This window comes from Dermochelys coriacea, chromosome 1 (genome assembly GCF_009764565.3).
Source record: "Dermochelys coriacea isolate rDerCor1 chromosome 1, rDerCor1.pri.v4, whole genome shotgun sequence".
NCBI classification, from domain to species: Eukaryota; Metazoa; Chordata; order Testudines; family Dermochelyidae; genus Dermochelys; species Dermochelys coriacea.
In genome coordinates this window covers 264,929,801-264,951,690 of record NC_050068.2, presented here as the reverse complement: position 1 = coordinate 264,951,690, position 21,890 = coordinate 264,929,801, and the positions used below count along the sequence as shown (strand labels likewise).

At 40.0% G+C, this 21,890-nt stretch overlaps 2 protein-coding genes and 2 pseudogenes across 29 annotated transcripts in view; 2 read left to right on the top strand and 2 right to left on the bottom strand.

Annotated features, from left to right (window-relative positions):
• LOC119841100 (histone H2A.J) overlaps nucleotides 1-21,890 on the top strand; it is a 168,608-nt gene that overhangs the window by 65,042 nt on the left and 81,676 nt on the right. The window lies entirely within an intron of this gene.
• On the bottom strand, nucleotides 1,335-21,692 carry LOC119850999 (histone H2A.J). Of its 28 annotated transcripts, none has more exons than XR_006273831.1 (6): nucleotides 21,230-21,692; nucleotides 20,995-21,073; nucleotides 15,446-15,515; nucleotides 13,900-14,019; nucleotides 11,709-11,772; nucleotides 9,102-9,927 (listed from the first exon to the last, which is right to left on the bottom strand). XR_006273831.1 is itself a non-coding variant. In XM_043491057.1 (2 exons), exon 1 carries the CDS (start codon nucleotides 21,636-21,638, stop codon nucleotides 21,249-21,251), a length of 390 nt encoding a protein of 129 aa, XP_043346992.1. In that variant the 5' UTR covers nucleotides 21,639-21,692; the 3' UTR covers nucleotides 20,588-21,073; nucleotides 21,230-21,248. The 28 variants fall into 28 exon arrangements, 1 of the variants encoding a protein (XP_043346992.1); XR_006273825.1 differs by having other exon boundaries at nucleotides 13,955-14,019; XR_006273843.1 differs by having other exon boundaries at nucleotides 11,764-11,772; nucleotides 13,955-14,019.
• On the top strand, nucleotides 4,645-7,654 carry LOC119851098 (annotated as a pseudogene).
• On the bottom strand, nucleotides 6,585-7,002 carry LOC122455578 (annotated as a pseudogene).

Genomic DNA, 21,890 nt, shown 5'->3' with positions numbered 1-21,890 from the left:
TTGAGCTCACATAACCTTGTGGGCCTTGGTGCTACTGAATGACTTGCACCATTGTAGCTTCACAGCTAACTGAACACAGTATTCCAATAGTGCCAGTGCCACACCAGTGCCAAATACAGAGGTAATATAACCGCAGCTGCTACTTGACATTCCCCTGTTTATATATACAAGGATTGTATTATCCCCTTTGGCCATGGAATCACACTATTAGTAAGGGTTTAAATTCCCTTACACTATTTTCTGAAGCGTCCCCCCCCCCCGGTGCCCCATTTGGAGTTCCAGGTTTTAGCCCCTGCAGAGTGGGGTGGGGGTGGGGAGGGTGTGTCTCAGGGCTTTAGCCCCACGGGGGCCCACCAGGGCTCGGGGCTTCAGCCCTGTGGGAGGCATTGGGGCTCGGGGCATCTGCCGTGCAGATTTGAAATATTTACTGGAGCTCCACTCAAGGTAGCTCCAGCTAAATTTAAGCCCTGCTAGGAGCTCATGTTCAGCTGACTATCCACCATGACCCCCAAGTCTTTTTCACAGTCATTGATTCCCAGAATAGATGTATGTTTGTAGATGTATGACTTTATATTTGAACATATTGAAATACATATTGTTTGCCTGTGGTCAGCTTACCAAGAGATCAAGTTTGTTCTGTATGAGTGTCCTGTTCTTTTAATTATTTACCATTTCCCAATCTTTGTGCCATCTGCAACCTTCATCATTAATGTTTTTATTCCAAGTTACTGATAAAAATGTTAAATAGTGTATGGCCAAGAACTAATCCCTGCAAGACTCCACTGGAACCATAGCCACGCAACAACGATTCTCCATTTATAATTATATTTTCAGGCCTATCTATTAACAATTTTTTAATTGAGTGAATGTACACCATCTTGATTTTATACTGTTCTAGTTTATAAATTAAGATATCATGTGGTACAGAAGTCTAAATATATTACAGCAACATTGTTATGAATAGCATGATCAAAGAGGCAAACTGAATGTTGAAGCTGTAGATCCATAGTACAATGTTTTATCTGGAAATGTAATCTAAAAATCACAAATAAATCATTATCTCCCTTAATTTCCTCCTTTGTAAAAAAACCTGTACATTGTATTCTAAAAGTAATTTAATACCTCATTTATGCCCCAAACCACGTGTGTGTGTGTGTATCAATTTTTTTCTCAGTTTAGAATTCCTGAAATAGATTTTGTTCTGATCCTAGTGTGCATACATTTCAATAGGTTTTTATTGTATTGTTACCACTTTTGAACTAAGTAGATGGCCAAAATTGGGGTATGATGGGATGTTCCAACTGTGAGAAGAAATTGATAATATAGCCATTTTCTTTGATGCAATCTTCTTTATTTACAAAATCATACATACAGTCCTGTTTCCCCAATCACAGGAGCAATCAAATAGCAAGAGAGAGTTTGGTGACTTTTCCAAACCTGACTTTTCAGCCAGCACTCTGCTTAAACAGCTTTCTGTCTTAGCTTTGTTGCAGGACCACATTACGAACATTTCTGTCTAACAGCAACACTAATTGCCTTTCTGACTCTGTGTCCTGATGCATCTCATCCCCCCTCTTCCTCCAAATACACATACACAGTTACCCAAACAATGCTCAGATAAAGTCCTCTGCCATCATGATTAACAATCCTGGGTGGACTGGGTGATTGGGTGGTGGTGGTGAGCTGCTTAACTAGCTCTCACCACTATCTTAAAAGAAGGGTAGTAACTCACATCCATAACAAGGTTAAACAAAACATACAATATCTCATCCCTCCTAAGCTTTGTCCATCCTCCCAAAGAGGCTGAAAATGAGGACACAACAACAAATCCCAACCAGAAAAAAATGAAATAGTTCAACAAATTATATTAATTATGTACTATTAACTATTTACATTGTCAGGATGTTTCCACAAAAACAACGAGGAGTCCTGTGGCACCTTAAAGACTAACAGACTTAAAGACTTCACACAACTAAGCCAAATTAATTTTTTTCTCATCCAAATCTTTTGGGATTTTTTTCTTTCAATCAGTGTAAAGAGGCCTCTTTCAATGAGCCCCTGAGGAACCCCTCTTGTTTTTGTGGAATTTGCTGAGTGATATATACTGTGCCCATTTTGTTCTAATTGGGAATTCATTTATGTTACAGTATTACCACATAATAACAAGTGAAGAGACATAATTTTCAGTCTATGACATTATACAGTACAATAAAACAAATAAATGCTTAAGTTCATTCTCTATTGTTGCCCCAATTAGACTGTATACATAAAGAAAATATGTATATGTTTTACAAGTCAAAGCTAGTTTGCTCCTATATTGACCAATGAATCAGTCACATTTTTTATTGCTCTTCTGTGATCAGAAATTTAAAGAAAATATGTTAATTTATATGCTCAATGAAATAATATAAATGAGCCTGGGAGACTTACTTTGTGGTTTCTGGAATCTGTTCAATTAAATTAACATGTTTACATCTTTGACGATGTAATTATTTTGTGCAACACTTTATTTTTTTCCTAATATTAATTTATTTTGAGATTAAGTTAAAGTTGAGAATATTAATCCATAAACTTTTATAAAATATTTAAGAACATATTTTCTTCATCAGTTTTATTGTCTATGGCCTTAATATTTTAAACAGCCTTATAGTGCCTAACAGTATGCAACTATGATCATGTATTAATCATAAGAAAAAGAAGAAACTTTTCAGTTGTTAAAAGATTAGTTAGTGAACATGAGGGAAGATGTTCTATGGGAAAGATGCCATTTTTTCTACTAAACAATATGTTGACCAAATGTCCTGATAAAATTGCACAAAGTATGAAACATAAAGATTCTTATGGCACCAAATTAAATTCTGTTTTGGAAGAGACAGAAAAAAATAGTCTCACTAGTTCTATTCCTGATCTGTAAGTGATTCCTTCTCCTTTGGCCTTGACTAAAAAACTCCCTTCTCTTATTTCAGTTTCCCCTCTTAAATGGGATGGTCCTGTTTGTCTACTGATCTCACAGCCATTTTGCCAAAATAAAGTAGTAAAAGTTTGCAACCACATAAAAAGTACTGTATATGTGTGAAATGTTGTTAATATGGTTATGCACTATCATACTTCTGTACATTATATGAATCTAAGGTGACCCACCTGATATGTACCTAACAGTGAAATATTATCTATGTCCGTACAGATGTTTAGATTGAAAGTTTCTCTGTTGAGCCAGGGAAGGAATTGTGAATAATGGTCCAAGTTTCATTGTTGCGAATACCCAGGGATTACAAAATACACACTCCTGTTTCACTTGGTAAGTGTTCAGTCAAGAGCTAACTTTGGAACTATCCTTTTTATTATTAATTACTAATTAACTGTTATTATTAATTACAGTAACTTGAGCCTTGAGCCAGCATGCAGAGATTTCCTTCTTCACTCCTCCTCTCATCTCCCCGCGCCTCCCTCAAGCACTAACACTCGCCATTTCTTTCATGCACCTAGTATGTTCTCTGGGTCTGGCTCCTGTGAAATCAAAAACTTGTTTGTCCGCGATAGAACATGATAATATTCTGAATAATGGTAGAAATAATGGTGTTCTGTATTCCTGTTAATAAGTATTATAGACACTTAACTTTTACTACCGTAACATATTTGTTTCAGTTTATCAATTAAAAAAACCCTGAAATAGCTAGGAACCATTGAAAATCTTGCGAGAAACAGACCGGAGTAGAGGAGCTTCCCGCTGCCTTAAGTAATGCGTACCAACTAACTTTCTTTTCAGAGTAGCAGCCCTGTTAGTCTGTATTCGTAAAGAGAAAAGGAGTACTTGTGGCACCTTAGAGACTAACGAAATTTATCTGAGCATAAGCTTTCGTGAGCTACAGCTCACTTCATCGCATTTTCCACCAAATGCATCCGATGAAGTGAGCTGTAGCTCACGAAAGCTTATGCTCAGATAAATTTGTTAGGCTTTAACTCTCTCTTGCGTCTCCTGCGGTATAGGGAGGAATGTTCAGGGCTCAGAAACAAATCTGTGGTTTCCCGAGCGATCGCGTTTGCAACGATTCACAGCCATGCTCACAATGTCATACACTGCACAAACAAACAACCAAAGCAGAAACGTCAATCACAGTGAAACGAAGGAAAGAAGAGCAGGACACCGTGCCCCGCTCCCGCCCGGGACCGCTTTGCCGCAGTGTCTGGCTGGCAGAGCGGCGCCAGCGCCCCCGCCCCTACTCAAGCCGTAGGAAAATGGCGGCGAACGGCAGAGACAGGCCCAGGAGAGAAGGGATGCGTCAGGAAACCTGATTGGTCAGATTTTGCCGCAGCCCCCAAATCCTTGAAACCCAGAGAGGAGCATTTTCAACCCAAACCAGCCGCCGACGCGCGACCCTCGCTCGGCAGACGCACCAGAAGGGCACCGAGACTAGCGGCGACGGAGTTTGAAAGCGGCTGTTGTTTTAAACCAGGGCTACGGAGGACCCCACTCTAATTCCTGGAGGTAGGGCTTGATAATGAGTTTCCGCATCCTAACTGTGTGTGAGGCAGGCTTCCAGGAAGCCGCTGGGGGGAGGGCCCGTATTTATTTTACTAGAAAGCCTCGGGGGGAGGTGGGGGTGTAACACTCGCGGGGAACAGACACCTGCGGGAGAGGGAGAGAGGCGAGCGAAGAGCCCACCCTTTTTCTTTTCAGTTCTCAATCAGGTCGTCCGCAGACCCTCTACCGAGACTTCATAGTTCGTCTGCGGAGTTGGTCGGTTGTGTCTGTGATTTTAACATGTCTGGTCGTGGTAAGGGTGGTAAAGGGAGGGGCCAAGCGCCATCGTAAAGTACTGGGGGATAACATCCAAGGTATTTCTAAGCCAGCTATTCGACGCTTGGCTCGTCGCGGGGGGTGAAGCGTATTTCGGGGTTGATTTACGAAGAGACCCGGGGAGTGCTGACGGTGTTCTTGGAGAACGTGATCCGTGATGCTGTTACTTACACTGAACATGCCCAGCGAAAGACTGTAACGGCTATGGATGCGGCTTATGCTCTGAAGCGCCAGGGTCGTACTCTCTATGGTTTTGGCGGCTAAACGGGTCACTAAAGTCAACAGAGCGACACAAAGGCTCTTTTGAGAGCTACACACCTTTTTCATAATAAGAGCTATGATTCTTGTGTTCTTATGCTGTGATGTGAAAACTTGGAATGAAAAACTATTTAATTTACATAAAATACGTATTTACGCTAAATATGTTTGTAAGTAAGCGACAATTAGTGCTTTGGTTAAAGTATACCGTATGTGTTTTTCAGCAGTAAAATTAGTGATGGCTTCCTTGAATAATAGTATTTGTTAGAGAAAAATTAAGAAATGAAACTTTTACTGGAAACGAGTGGCTGCCTTTGGGTTGTAGGTATTAATTTCTGCATTAAGAGCATTTACTTGAAGCTAGTATACTTGGTGACAGCTTTTGTACCTTCAGATACAGCATCAGAGCGGTAGCTGTGTTAGCCTGAATCAGCAAAGACAACGAGGAGTCCTTGTGGTACCTTAGAAACTAACACATTTATTGGGCATAATAAGCTTATGCACAAAATAGATTTGTTAGTCTCTAAGGTGGCACAAGGACTCCTTGTTGTTTTTGTGGATGCAGCATGTTTGTCAATCTCCCCTGGCGTTGTCTCTCGGCAACGCGCTCAAAAATGTCATTTACAAAAGAGTTCATGATCTACATGGCCTTAGAGAAGATACCAGTGTCAGGGTGAACTTGCTCAGGTATCTTTAGTCTTTAAGGTGCCACAAGTACTCTTTTTTTTTTTCTTTTTTGCTTCAGCACTTCGTAATCAATAGATGGAGAAACTTTCCTTCCTGGTCTTCCTACTTTTGTTTTGTTTTTTGGTCGCTTTTCTTCTGGGTCTTGGTCACAGCTTTCTTAGACCATTTCTTGGGAGCAGGAGTAGATTTTGACAGTTCTGGTATCTCAAGACTTTTTATGATCTCCCTGTTGCTCAGTTACAAAGTGAGGATAATAGCTGCTGTCCTCGAGTAGGATGTTATGCAAAAAAAACCCCAACCAAACAAAAAAAAAAAAAACTAGCAATGCATTATTAGTATTCTTATTGTACTATAAAGGAAAACGCCATTAAAGACCCCCGCCCCGTTTTACTTTTAGTGCACTAAATCTATCACCAACTATTAGGAGTACTAATTAAATTAGAAAAAAAAATTTCAGACCTACTTTGCTTTTTATAAGAGCTATATGTATTCTTTTCAATTGATTTACAAAAAAACAAGTTGCAAAAAGAGGTAACAAAATGTAGCAGGTTATTGGGCTTAAAACGCCAAATTTCGCTAATATTGTCCTTGCTATCTGTTAAGCATATTGACACTAAGTTGTAAGATTTTTTTTAAATGTTTGAATGTATAAGCATTTTTACACTAGATACTTTACAGTATAAATTATAAAGTAATCAGGAATTTAAAGATCTTAGCATTTAAAACAGGAATGGTGGCTATAAGAGCCTTAAGACCTAGAAAAACTGAGTTACTCAAGTTAATTTTAAGAGCGGTCTCCTAGACTATGAAAATAATTTAACTCCAACTGTGAAAAAGTGTGTGGCTCTTAAAAGAGCTTTTATGTCACTCTTGACTTTAGTGACCCGTTTAGCCGCCAAAACCATAGAGTACGACCCTGGCCCTTCAGAGCATAAGCCGCATCCATAGCCGTTACAGTCTTTCGCTTGGCATGTTCAGTGTAAGTAACAGCATCACGGATCACGTTCTCCAAGAACACCGTCAGCACTCCCCGGGTCTCTTTGTAAATCAACCCCGAAATACGCTTCACCCCCCGCGACGAGCCAAGCGTCGAATAGCTGGCTTAGAAATAGCTTGGATGTTATCCCGAAGTACTTTACGATGGCGCTTGGCACCTCCCTTCCCCAAGCCTTTACCACCCTTACCACGACTAGACATGTTAAAATCACAGACACAACCGACCAACTCCGCAGAGGAACTATGAAGTCTCGGTAGAGGGTCTGCGGACGACCTGATTGAGAACTGAAAAGAAAAAGGGTGGGCTCTTCGCTCGCCTCTCTCCCTCTCCCGCACCCGCAGGTGTCTGTTCCCCGCGAGTGTTACACCCCCGCCTCCCCCCGAGGCTTTCTAGTAAAATAAATACGGGCCCTCCCCCCAGCGGCTTCCTGGAAGCCTGCCTCACACACAGTTAGGATGCGGAAACTCATTATCAAGCCCTACCTCCAGGAATTAGAGTGGGGTCCTCCGTAGCCCTGGTTTAAAACAACAGCCGCTTTCAAACTCCGTCGCCGCTAGTCTCGGTGCCCTTCTGGTGCGTCTGCCGAGCGAGGGTCGCGCGTCGGCGGCTGGTTTGGGTTGAAAATGCTCCTCTCTGGGTTTCAAGGATTTGGGGGCTGCGGCAAAATCTGACCAATCAGGTTTCCTGACGCATCCCTTCTCTCCTGGGCCTGTCTCTGCCGTTCGCCGCCATTTTCCTACGGCTTGAGTAGGGGCGGGGGCGCTGGCGCCGCTCTGCCAGCCAGACACTGCGGCAAAGCGGTCCCGGGCGGGAGCGGGGCACGGTGTCCTGCTCTTCTTTCCTTCGTTTCACTGTGATTGACGTTTCTGCTTTGGTTGTTTTTGTAAATAAAAACATATTTTTGCATAATTATGTGATGATGAGCGTTGCTGTGAATAATCACTGGGAAATGACATTATTTGGAAAACTAAACACCGGTTCCATTCCAGGGAGGCTGAGAAATCAAAGCTGGAACTTGAAAGTGGAAACAATTTCCCACCCCCCTGGTTGGAAGGGGCAATCACTCCAGGTTCTGACATGACATTAAAATTATGTATAAAGTCCTCTTCATGGTAACAGTATAACAATTATTTACGAATCTTTAGACCATTGAGAAACTTGGGTGAAAATAATGAAATTGTGAAATAAAGAGCTAAGGAATAGATCAGCCATTTCCAATTTGGCCTCTGCCGCCATCTACTGGCTGTTTGAATTAATTTAATTAAATTAATTTAAATCGTGGAGATTTCTAATAAGTCATCTTTCTGTTTTCACTTCTAATATTTTGTCGTTGTCAATAGTAAGATTACCTATGTGTTGAATACTGGAATGTTTTTCCCATCAAGAGAAAGAGAAAAGAAGGATATAGAAACTCAGGGTATGATTTGTTTAAAATATATTAAATGTAAAAATATGGCTATAGACGTGATTCCCTTATTTGAAATATGTATACATTTTGATGTGTGTTCAACATACTCACCAATTTACTGCAACAAAACAGTGTCAATATATTTTGTGCTAGACCTTATTTGTTAAAGAAATAAAAGCTGTGTGGAAGAGATGGGGGAAGGAAAGATTTCCAATGCTAGTTTCTCTTAATTTCTCAAATAAAAAATGATAGATGTGGCACATGAAATGAAATTTCACAGTACTAGCATGTTATGTACTTGAAATGCACCTATCAAAATGCTCATCTCTTAGTTTGCATCCACATTTTTCCTTTCTCATTTAATTGCACTATTTTTGGTATTCCTTTTTCTGGTAAATCTCTCAAACATCAAACATTCTCTCCCTCCAGTTTGATTTGCATACAAATTTCCAATGAAAGGATTTACCACTTACACTTAAATGTTAATGCAAGGCCTTATATTGCTTAATTTTAAATAAACGGTATGCCTTCCATTTCCTTAAATGGAAGAAGAATCAGGGTCTCTGAATATCTTTGCCCTTTCTTAACTTGCTCTATTGTGTAAATTTTCATCTAGGAAATGTATTCATCTCTGATATACCAAAATAAGGAAATACATAACAGCTTTCAGTATAAGGTGGGTACGCAACTGGATGAAAGACCATATTCAAAAAGTAGTTACCAATAGTTCTCCATCAGTTTGGGAGGATGCACTAAAGAGTTCCCACATGGGTCAGTCCTGCATCGGTTACTATTCAATATTTTCATTAATGACTTGAATAATGGAGTGTAGGGTGTGCTAATAAAATTTGCAGATGACACCAAGCTAGGAGGGGTTGCAAACACTTTAGAGGACAGTATTAGACTTCAAAATGATCTTGACAAAAAGAATTGGTCTGAGATGAAATCCAAAAAGAAGTGCAAAGTACTTTACTTTCGAAGGGAAAATCTAATTCACAGCTACAAATTGAGGAATACCTGGCTAGGTGGTACTGCTAAAAATGATCTGAGTGTTATAATGGATCACAAATAGAATGTAAGTCAATTGTGGCTGGTGAGATGAAGGCAGCTGGGAGATTAAGTTGAATTTGCCAGCAGAGGGAGGTAGGGTTGTGTGTTTTTTGTTTTGTTTTGATTTTTATTTCCTTAAATTGCAGGTACTCTTCAAGGAAGAACCCTCCATGGGAGGAAAACTATGTGTCATCAACACCACTTCTAGCTCTTCCCCTGCCTCCACTTGGGGTGCCTCTGCCAGACAGGTATCCTGATCTTCAAGGCTTCCACCCAGGCCCTGGTGTGCAGTTACTGGTAATGCCTCCTGCGTTGCTATGGCAATGAAAGCCAGGCAGGGGGAACCACCAGGTATAAGAGGTGTCTGTTGGTGGAGTCACTCAGGAATCAGGAAAGAGAGCTGCAGGAGGAGATGGCTCATTTACATGTCATCCAGGAGCATGAGGACTTCATTGTTAGGATACACATGGAGACACCTGGGATGGAGGATGCTAGCTGACTGCAGCTAACTGCAGGCTACAGGGCTCTGGGAGCTAAGGTGAAGGAGTCAGGGGTGCAGATGGTGTTCTCGTTCATCCTCTCAGTTGTGGATAAGGCTCTAGGCATGAAAACATGCAATCTGGACACAAATACATGGCTGCACAGATGGTGTCAACAGGAAGGTTTTAGTTTCCTCAACCATGTCGCGTGGTTCCAGGCAGAAGGTTTGCTGGAAGAGATGGGGTCCACCTGGCCAAGAAGGAGAAAAGCATCTTCACACACTGATTTACCAATTTAGTAAGGAGAGGTGAAAACTAAGTTCAAAGGGTGCAGGTGACAAAAGCCCACAGGTAGGCATAAAGAAAAGTTAGTATTAAAAGAGGGTTAGATGTTGGTGGGAATATAGAAAATTACAATAGGGTCATAAAAGCAACAAGAGGGAAATCAGTGGGGGAATCTGGTCAACATCTTACATGTCTATACACAAATGCAAGGACCATGGGGGATAAACAGGAAGAATTGGAATTGTTAGTATATGAAGTAAATTATGACATTATTCGCAAAAAGAAAAGGAGTACTTGTGGCACCTTAGAGACTAACAAATTTATTTGAGCATTTATTCAAATAAATTTGTTAGTCTCTAAGGTCCACAAGTACTCCTTTTCTTTTTGCGAATACAGACTAACACGGCTGCTACTCTAAAATATGACATTATTGGCATCACAGAGACTTGGTGGGATAAGTCAAGATTTGATATGGGTATAGTTTGTTCAAGAAGGACAGGCAGGATAAAAGGGAGGAGATGTTGCATTATACATCAAGACTATATACACCTGTTCTGAGGCACAGAAGGAAGTGGGAGGCAGACCAGTTGAAAGTCTCTGGGTAAAGATAAAAGGGGTAAAAAAGGAGTGACATCACAGTAGGGATCTATTATAGACCACCAAATCAGGAACAGGAGATGAAAGAAGCATTTCTAGAACAAATAATAGAAATATCCAAAACACAAGACCTGGGGAATTTAACTACCCAGACATTTATTGGGAAAGTAATATGACAAAATAGAAAATGTCCAACAAGTTCTTGGAAGTATTGGGGTCAACCTTTTCTTTCAGAAAATGGAGGAACTAACCAGGGGGACTGCCATTTTAGACCTGAGTCTGACAAACAGGATGGAATTGGTAGCAAATCTGAAAGTGGAAGGCAGTTTGGTAGATTTCAAGATTCTAAGGAAAGGAAGGAGTGAGAGCAGCAGAATAAGGCCAATGACATTCAAAAAAGTAGACTTGAGCAAACAGAGAACTGGTAGGCAAGCTGCCATGGGAACCAAATCCTAGGGGAAAAGGGAGTTCAGGAGAGCTGGCAGTTTCTCAAGGAGATAATATAAAAAAAGGTACAACTGTAAACTATTTCAATGTGAAGTAAAGATAGACAAAATAGTAAGGAGCCAATCTGGTTCCATCAGGAGCTCTTTAATAACCTGAAAGATCAAAAAGGAATCCTAGCAAAAGTGGACACATGGGCAATTTACTCAGGAGGAATACAAAGAATAATACATGCAAGTAGGGAAAAAAATCACAACAGCTAAGGCACAAATTGAATTAGACCTAGCCAGGGATATAAAAGGCAACAAGAAGAGGTTTTTTAAATAAATCAACAGCAAGAGAAAGATGTAGGACAGTGTAGTCCTTTACTCAGCAGGACAAGAAAGATAATAAGTGACTACACCAAGAAAGCTGAGATGTTTAATGTCTATTTTCCTTCAGTCTTCACTGAAAAAATTAATGCTGACCAGATATTCAACACAATTAATATTAACAACAAGGGGGGAGTAATGTAAGCCAAAATAGGGAAAGAACAGATTAAAGAATATTTAGATAAATCAGATGTATTCAAGTCATCAGAGCCTGATGAAATTCATTCTAGAGCACTTCACCAACTAGCTGAAGCAATCTCAGAACCATTAGCAATCAAAAACTCATGAAAGATAGGTGAGGTTTCCGAAAACAATAGAAGGACAAACATAGTACCTGTCTTTAAAAAGGGGAACAGAGTACCCAGGCAATTATAGACGAGTCAGCCTACCTTTGATACCTGGAAAGATAGTGGAACAAATTATTAAACAATAAATTTATAAGTACCTGGAGGAGAATAGTCTTAGAAAGAATAGCCAGCATGTATTTGTTAAGAATACATTTGACTATAACAGGGTTAAAAAAAGAACTAGATAAATTCATGGAGGATAGGTCCATCATTTGCTATTTGCCAGGACGGGCAGGGGTGGCGTCCCTACCCTCTGTTTGCCAGAATGTGGGAATGGGCGACAGGGCATAGATCACTTGATGATTACGTTTTCTGTTCATTCTCTCTGGGTCAACTCGCATTTGCCACTGTCAGAACACAGGATGCTGGGCTAGATGGGCCTTTGGTCTGACCCAGTATGGCCCTTCTTATGTTCTAATAAATCATGCCAAACCAACTCAATTTCCTTATTTAACAGGAATTTTGGCCTAATGGATAGAGGGCAAGCGGTAGATGTGATCTATCTTGATGTTAGTAAGGCTTTTGACACAGTTCCACATGACATTCTCATAAGTAAATTAGGGAAATACAGGCTGGATAAATTTACTATAAAATGAGTATACAACGGGTTGAAAGAACTTACTCAAGGAGTAGTTATCAAAGATTCACTTTTAAATTGTGAGGGTGTATCTAGTGGGGTCCCACAGGGGTTAATACTGGGTCTGGTACTTTTCAGTATTTTCATGAATTACATGGATAATAGAGTGGAGAATATGTTTATACAATTTGCAGATGACACTAAGCTTGAAAGGGTTGCAAGCACTTTGGAGGACAGGATTAGAAAGAATTCAACACGATACTGACAAATTGAAGAATTGATCTGAAGTCAACAACATGAAATTCAATAAAGACAATTGCAAATACTATACTCAGGAATGAAAAATCAAACACACAACTATAAATTAGGGAATAATTGACTATGTGGCAGTACTTCTGAAAAGAATTTGGGAATTATGGTGGATCACAAATTGAATACGAGTCAACAATGTTATGTAGTTTGTACAATGGTTAATATCCGTGTGGGTTGCATTAAGAGAAGTGTTTTATGTAAGACCTGTGAGCTAAATGTCCTGTTCCTCTCAACACTGATAAAGACTCAACTCGAGTACTGTTTCCAGTTCTGAGTACCACACTTAGGAAAGATGTGAACAAATTTGAGAGAGTCCAGAAGAGAGTAACAAACAGGTAGAAGTTTTGAAAACCTGACGTATGATTAAAAAAACCCTGGGAATGTTTTTTTTTTCTTGAGAAAAGAAGACTGAGAGGGGAGCTGATGACTGTTCAAACATGTTACAGGCTGTTATAAAGAGGATGGTGATCAATTGTTCTCCATGTTCACTGAAGGTGGACAGGAAGCAATGGTCTTAATCTGCAGCAAGGGTGATTTAGGTCAGATATTAAGAAAAAATTTCTAACTGTAATGATAGTTAAGCTCTGGAATAGGCTTCCAAGGGAGGTTGTGGAATCCCCGTCACTGGAGCTTTTAAAAAACAGGTTGGACAAACACCTGTCAGGGATAGTTTAGGTTTATCTGGTCCTGCCTCAAGGAAGGGGGCTGGACTTCATGACCTCTCAAAGTCCCTTCCAGCCTTATGTTTCTGTGATTCTATATATTTGTATCTATGTATATTTAATACCAGTTCTTAATTTACAAAACAGCTTTGGCAAAATAAAGTACTTCTTGTCACAACTAATATGCTATATATATAACATTTGAGGAAAAATGTATTAATACCTGTATTAATATATTGTATACATCAGATTCCCAAATAAATAAATTAAATTTGTGCTGTGTTTTGCATCTGGTTCATAGTTCTGTCTAGCACCCTTCTTTCTTTCTTTCTAAATCTAGATTGTTATTCAAATACATTAAAATGAAGCAAAAAGTAATTGCCACTGACAATTTACAAATGCATAAATCTTGGGCATTGCAAAATGGTTTGTGTCTTCATTAGAGAATTGAACTGTTGGTAATTGGATCACTTGGACTACATTAGTTTAAGTACCAATAGTGCAGTTTGTCCACAATAGACATGCTCTTTTGGGAGCAGTTTGCTACCTTTAATGCTACTACTATACTGTAATAGCTTCCCTGTACTCTTGGTACCTCTCTGTCCCACAGTTCCTGGAATAGTTTACCAAAGCAGTTGGTTGTAGGAGATTTCAAAAGGCCTTCTGGGAATCCAAGGCCTACCTGGAGGAGATAACGTCACATGCCTGAAGTCCTTGGGAACCAATGCTATTTCCAGATCACTTTCCCTAAAGATAAGACAGAGTGAATATTTGTGCAGTTTTCTAGTGAGCAAAATTTCTGCTGGAGATTTTGTAAAGCAATAGTGAGGCATCTTCAGACCTCAAGGAGGGTATTCCAGTGGTACTTGTGATGAGCTAGAGATTGAGACCAGCAGTTCACTGATTTATTGTTGCAAACTCCTTACTTCTACTTCTGGAGCAACTGGCTCTGGGCAGTGCTTGACCAGTATGTTCACTAGATGGGACACCTGTCTTGTGTCCTGAACACTGCTCTAGGCTGGTGACACTGAGTTTTTCTCAAAACCTGGGACGAGTAATTGTGAATGAATAATGTCAGAATGATACATTAAACATTTTTATACCTCTGTGCTGAGTTACCCTTATATTTTACAGCCTATGTTGATGAGGGCACTGTTCACTCATCAAACTTTCACTATAATGCAAAACTTTGACAGTGACCTCATATGCTATTGTATCAATTATATTAACACATCTGATTGCCACACAGTGAAAGCATTTTGGAAGTTATTCTGCCTTAACACTGCTGATGTCACTGTTAATATTTTTGTGACAAAGTGGGAATTTTCTATAAAATTTATATGATGTGTATTTGTGCCTCAGTTTACCCTATATGCTGCATTGTTACTTAGTGGGTGGAAAAAGTCTGTTTGCTCTTGGGGCAGACTAAGACACAGGTGTGAATGGCACCTAGCTGTCTGAGTCAAGTGGACTTCAATCCCCACATCAGTGGAGCATCTGAGAAGACAATGGCAAATACAGTTGCCAGGACATTGACAACTAGAAATCAATGACCCACAGGGATATGGACTTCTTCACCTCTCCTTAAGGAAGCTGAACAACAATCCCCTCCCAGCTTGATATCTAAGAACAGGAGAGGTGTGAGACAGGTTAATTGTGGGCTGCAGGAAGCAGTCAGGACACACATCTGGGAGTCTGATGAAGGAGGCCAGATGGACAGACAGACAGAGTTTGAAGAAAGTTAAACCTTGACTGATTCATCCTAGGATTGCATTAGCCTTGTTCACGGCCACTTCATAGTGGCAACTCCTGGGCATCCTGTGTTATTTATCAAATTACCATAAAAAATCAAATATCCTCAGTGTTTATAGTCTATGTTTTTATTTTTGCCTTTTCAATGCAATTTTTACAAAGATCCTGTTTAAAGCTCTTATTAAACTGAACTTTGTAATACAACCTTAACCATGATACAACTACACCATAATTGAAAAGGCTACCCCTCCAAGGTAATGCAAGTCTTAGTGGGTCACTACCATTTCTTAAAACATACAGAAGGTGGCTAGACACGATTAATGATGACAAACTTTATTTCTATTTAAAAATAGAAAAATGCCCCCTTCCCCCTACACACACACACACACACTGAGCAGACAGTGAAGGACAGTCTTCTCACCCTACTACCTTACTATTAAGGCTGCCTCTATACCAACAGGTTTCAGAGTAGCTGCCGTGTTAATCTGTATCTGCAAAAAGAAAAGGAGGACTTGTGGCACTTTAGAGACTAAAATTTATTTGAGCATAAGCTTTCGTGAGCTACAGCTCACTTCATCAGATGCATCTGAAGAAGTGAGCTGTAGCTCACGAAAGCTTACGCTCAAGTATATTTGTTAGGTTTCAGAGTAGCAGCCGTGTTAGTCTGTATTCGCAAAAAGAAAAGGAGTACTTGTGGCACCTTAGAGGCTAACAAATTTATTTGAGCATAAGCTTTCGTGAGCTACAGCTCACTTCATCAGGAATGCATCCGATGAAGTGAGCTGTAGCTCATGAAACCTTATGCTGAAATAAATTTGTTAGTCTCTAAGGTGTCACAAGTCCTCCTTTTCGCTATACCAACAGGTTTCAGAGTAGCAGCCGTGTTAGTCTGTATCCGCAAAAAGAACAGGAGTACTTGTGGCACCTCAGAGACTAACAAATTTATTTGAGCTTAAGTTTGCTTTTTGTTTATACCAACAGTGATTCTGGGTGACCTAACATACCTAACTTTGCCAAGGACCATGAAACTATAACCCAGTTTCACAGACTTAGACACTGCTTCAACTACAATCTCCTCGTCAGGGAGTGGAATGTTTTTTGGGACACTGTAAACAAGATAGAAAATTCTTTTTACATGAAACAACAATATCAGTGACATACTAATTACAATATAATTCCATTGTGTGTAATAGCTATGAAGGCAAGATAAGATCTTCAGCGTATTAGAATGAAGAGGAAGCTGGACTGGATGAAAAATATGTACAGCCAGACAAATTGTTGGGTCTAAGGATGTGATATATTCATGTAGCCTGCAGTGTGCATGATGATCAATTTAGAAATACTCTATACACATTATTTCAAAGTGCAGGTGGGGAACTGGAAAAAAGTGATGCAGTTAGCTGTTACAACTGGGAGAAATAAATGCAGTAATTGCTGCTATTAGAAATCATTGCTTCCTCTGGTGGTGGTGGGCTTTATTTTTATTTAATAGGTTTGAGGTACTTTTAAATCATTGTTTACAAATTGCATATGTTAAGATTTAGGAATGAGTGAATTCAGGGAGGTGGTAAAGCCACATTAAATGTAAATTCTTTCCATTAAATAGCATCATTTACTTTATCTTTGGAGGCTTTACTTATTTACCATTATCTCTGTTATTTGTAAGAGCAAAGGCAAGGATATTTATGTAGGAGTAATCTGTGGATTTTTTAAACCTTATATCTTTCCTCTTACTCCAGCAGCACAAACTGGCTTTAAAACCATCATACTTGGACAACTGAGGATTCCTCCAGTGTCACTGATACAGTTTATGTCACCTTCTCTTACAAATTCCAACATGATGGAAGCACACTGCAGGATGATGGTTTCCAGTGGCTGGAACAGCACTAGCTAGACTCAAATGTACAAAGCTCTGCGGCTACTCTAATCTATGCCAGGGGTTCCCTGGCATAAAGCCATCATTGTTCCCTCTCCTTTCGCTCCTTTCTTAGTATAGCTTGGCCAGACCTGAGGATCACGCCCCAAAATGCTGAAGTACAGTATGCTAGTTAAACAATTCACCACAGGGATAATTTGCTAAAATAAATGTTATTGGACACACAGACATGCAGGCCAGCTCTAAAATGTAAATTTGAGGGAATATAGGGATTCACTACTTAAGGGACTTGAAATACGCATCTTGTGTATTTCAGTTTAATTTGTCCTGATTCCATGCAAAAGTATGATATGTGTAAAAGATCTAGGAAGTAGGGATCAGTTCATTATCTGCAGTTGTCTAGTATCATGATTTTATACTGTGAAATGGAAGCAAGGACAGGTGTCTAAGTCATTGTGTTCAGAAATACTTTTGACTTTCCCCCCTCCTTAAATCTAAACTTCTGAGTGTAATCCCTCACTCTTCCTATCTTCCTTTGAGTCCAAAAATAGATCTTAGGTTTTGCTTTCCTATGCAATCTGATTGACCAAATATTCTACTACTTACACCCTTGAACACTTGTCCCTTTTTTCTATTAATGTTACTGTAATCCATCCATATACATCTTTGCACTGTTGTCCGGTTTCCTACCTTCATGATTTTAACAGATGCAAAGGTGTACATGAATGGAAAAGAAATCGATCAGGTAGAAGAGTTTTGCTACCTGGGGATGTGATATTTGAAGGTGGCTTCCATACAGATATTCATACAAGATTAGGAAAAGCAAACATCACCTTTGGAAGGATGAACAACATCTAGTCAAACAGAGGTCTCCATATCAAACTAAAGATCAGACTATACTACTTGGTTGTACTGAACACAGTACTGTAAGGAGCAGAGACTTGGAAGATGACAGTGACTAATAAAAAGAGATTAGAAGCTGCCAGTTACAGATGGTTGAGAAAAACACTACATATTTAATGGAAAAACAAAACAACAAATGAGAAAGTAAGGGCGCTGACAAAGCAGGACGTGTTAGATAATATAAACAAAGAAAGAAGGCTCAGGCGGTTGGAAGATGTACACTGTATGGAAGATGGGAGACATGGTAAGCAAGCATGGAATTGAGTACCCAAGGGAGGAAAATGAAAGCAAGGAGGGCCAAGGAAACACTGGCAGAAGACAGTGACAAAGGGTATTCAATATGCTGGAATCATCTGGGAAGAAGCATCACAATGAATGAATGTCCATAATCAGTGGAAGAACTGTATTGGCTGATGTGTCAGTGGCTCAGGAGGAACTAAGGAAAGGTTACTGAAATAGAAAAATAAGAGGTTAATACACATAAGACCGCTAAAAGCCTTCCTTCCATCTAAACAATGAAGGCACCTCCCAAAAACACACAACTCAGAAGTCCACCAAGTTGCTCATGTTAAGATTTCTGCTGAGATAAGAGAATTGTGAGCATAACAAACCAAAACGTTCTTATGATGACAATAAATATGCACGTACAGTTTAAAACATTGACTCTGAAAAAGGTAGGTAGCCAATTAAACAGGAGCTCTGAATGTAATGCTGCTGCTAAGACTTCTAACACAAACCTTAGATGTATAATTACAATGGTATTACTTCTTTATGTGGCTTTGGTGATACCATTATAGTAATTCTTTGTCTTGTTCTAGTGCCCATGCTCCAAAAAGGATGTTGAAAAATTTGGACAGGGTTCAGAAAACTCCAAGAATGAACTGAGGCCTGGAAAATCTACCTTACAAAGAGACTTAAGAAACTCATTGTTTATCTTATTCAAGAGAAAAGGAAGGGTGTCTTATTCACAATCTCCAAGCACTGATCTGGAGAGTTTGTTTGTTTTGTTTTAGTTTAGTTTATAGTCCAGAGCTCTTAAATGTAGCAGGCAAAGGTATAACAAGAGTCAATGACTAGAAACATATACAAGGTGTCAGCTTGTAACAAAGAGGGTAATTGGACCTGTTTAAGAGTTACAGTGAAATAATTTCTGCCTCCTACTTCTAGTCTCCCTCACCACCCAATAAGAGTATATTTCAGCTGACCAGAAAAAATGTAGCTCTGCAACACTTCATTGTAACTAAACTGGAAGCATCAGAGAGAAAAGATGCATTTTTCCTATATTCTGCTCTTCTTTTCTCTGTTTGTCTATTTTAAGAACAAACATCCCAATCTTCAGAAATAAAGCCAGAATTGTTCCCTTTAAAAAACTATAAATATACAATTAACACATGTAGTTAAAATATTTTTAAGGCACACAAAAGAAGACAGGTTGCTTACAAAAGTGTGGTGTACATAGAAAACTAAATTCTTGGAAACAATAGCCCAAACACAAGTTATTGTTGTGTCAAAACAAGAGAAATAAAGGTTATTTAAATAAATCACAGAAACCCTATCTAATGCACAATGCACCTCCCCAACCTATCCCAAAAGGTTCTTTGTGACCATAGAGGTCGAGTAGGTAAACCTGAGTGTAATAAACTGATAGCCTAGCACTGAATAAGGAGCATTCTAATTTTAATAGGACTCAAAGGAAAGATGCTTTACCTCAACCTGGAGAGACAGTTGTTGCATGACAGCAGGAAGTTTGTATTTCACATCAAGGCTACATTTTGGGAGGATGAACACATTTATTTGGAGCTTGAAATATAAAGGGGGGAGGCTTTGAAATGAGGAGGTAAGAACAGAACCCCCCACCCACAATATCACAGCTACAAGCTACCTGCACAGCATCAGAGTTCCAAGCTCTCTCCCATCAAAGTTGCTTACCTTCCTGGAGCATAGGTACTCTAGTTATCCTTCATCCCTGCTCTGCAAAGAGTCGATGCAGTATAGTACATTACACATTACAGAGAAATTATAAAATGGATTGTGAGGAAGAGGGCTGGAGATGAAGTTAAAGGCACTTGAGCGGTTCCCCCATAGCTGGTGCTGTGCTCACTTGGGCTGACTGAAGCACTTTGATCCTTCGGGACTGCAGCCGTGGTATAGGCGGAGAATCGACGCAGAAAACACCGACGTATTGGCTCATTATGGGACTCTGTGCTCCCCATAAAACTAGGAAACCCTCCGCCCCCCCATCGCCCTCTACTTAACCAGGAACCGCATGGCAACCTCGGCACTCTACGGCACCGAAATAGCAGCGCTCAGGACATGTGAGCTGGGAAATCTAAATCTCTGAGAACCTCTTAACTCAGTTCTGCAGGGCGTACTCTTTGGAGATCCTTGATCTCTTCAGTACACAAGATGAAAGGAGAGTATGAGGAAAAATGGAAAGCGCCGCTGTTCATTGGGAGGAACGGGAGAAAATAAAGAAATACAAAACGCAGCTGACTGGCAAGCAAATGAAAACAGCTGGCGGATTTGAAAAGCCCGCCCAGTATAGCAATTGATAAGCGCGGCCGGTGGCAGCTCATTTTCTCTAGGGGTTTTTTCTCTACGTTCAACGCTTCATCGCCCAGTCTCGGTGATTCGAGGAGGTAGTTTGGCTTAACACACCGCACCTCTGGGTTTCATTCGTTCATTTTCAAATAATTCTAAATTACATCGCACGAAAGCTTTATTCCCTTAAATCAGACCACAAACAACATAAAGAGATCTATGAATGGCAGTAATACATGGATCTTGATACTTTGTCATTTTTATTGTACACATCCACCTCTTACTGTGCTTGTGTTTCAGCCAATCCTCTAAATTCATTCACGTCTCTAAGAGTCCTTTTTCGGAATGACCTTCAAGGTGATACATTTGTAAGAAACAGGCAGAACGACACCACAATAAAAGTACGGGGGAGATAGGTTAAATACGGAGCTTAGCAGAAGCGAAGTTTTACGATTTACTTTTACAGTTTCCATATATTGATTTGTCTCTAAGGTGCCACAAGTCCTCCTTTTCTTTTTACGGATACAGACTAACACGGCTGCTACTATGAAACCTATATATTGCTTAACTACCACAATCTTAAATTAAAAATTTGTTCTTCGAAAAAAATATGTATTAAATTATAGTCAAATTATATCGATAATACTTACAAATCCATTGCAGTACAGCTAGTGGTAATTCGAAAAGTTTATTCCTTCATGCAGAACGTGGGGAACCCTAAGAGAAAAACTGCAACAAAATGATTAAGTTAAAAATACAAAGCGTACTCACTTTATTAAATCCGTAAGACAAAATAATTTAGCTCTTTTCTGATCCTGTGGGTGGCTCTGAAAAGAGCCTTTGGGTTATTTTTTAAAATTATTTTAAGCACAAATTCGGTTATACCGTTTCCTCCAAGTCACTTTTACTTGCTCTTGGCTTTATGACTTTCGGTTTTCTTAGGCAGCAGCACTGCTTGGATGTTGGGCAGGACACCCCCTTGAGCGATAGTGACTTTCCCCAGTAGCTTGTTGAGCTCCTCGTCGTTACGGATGGCGAGCTGCAGATGGCGGGGGATGATCCTGGTTTTTTTGTTATCCCGAGCAGCGTTACCAGCCAACTCGAGAATCTCAGCGGTCAGATATTCTAAGACAGCAGCCATATATACAGGGGCTCCAGCTCCAACTCGCTCAGCATAATTACCCTTCCGAAGAAGCCGGTGAACACGGCCAACCGGAAACTGCAAGCCAGCCCGAGATGAACGAGACTTTGCCTTAGCCCTCACTTTACCGCCTTGTTTCCCTCGGCCCGACATCGCAACTCTTCTTCACCACAGAAACCACGGTTCGCAAAAACACGAATGGAAAAAACATCATGACGCAACGATTCTTGCTCTTTTATCCCCTCTCCTGGACGGATTAGTGAATCATGATTGGTTGAAAAATGTCACTCTCTGAGCAACCAATGAAGACGAGGATCTCACATTAACCAATTGCAGCATAAAACTCGGGGAAATATGTTGAATCCAACTGCCAATAGAAAACTACAAAACATAGGCTGCTCATTT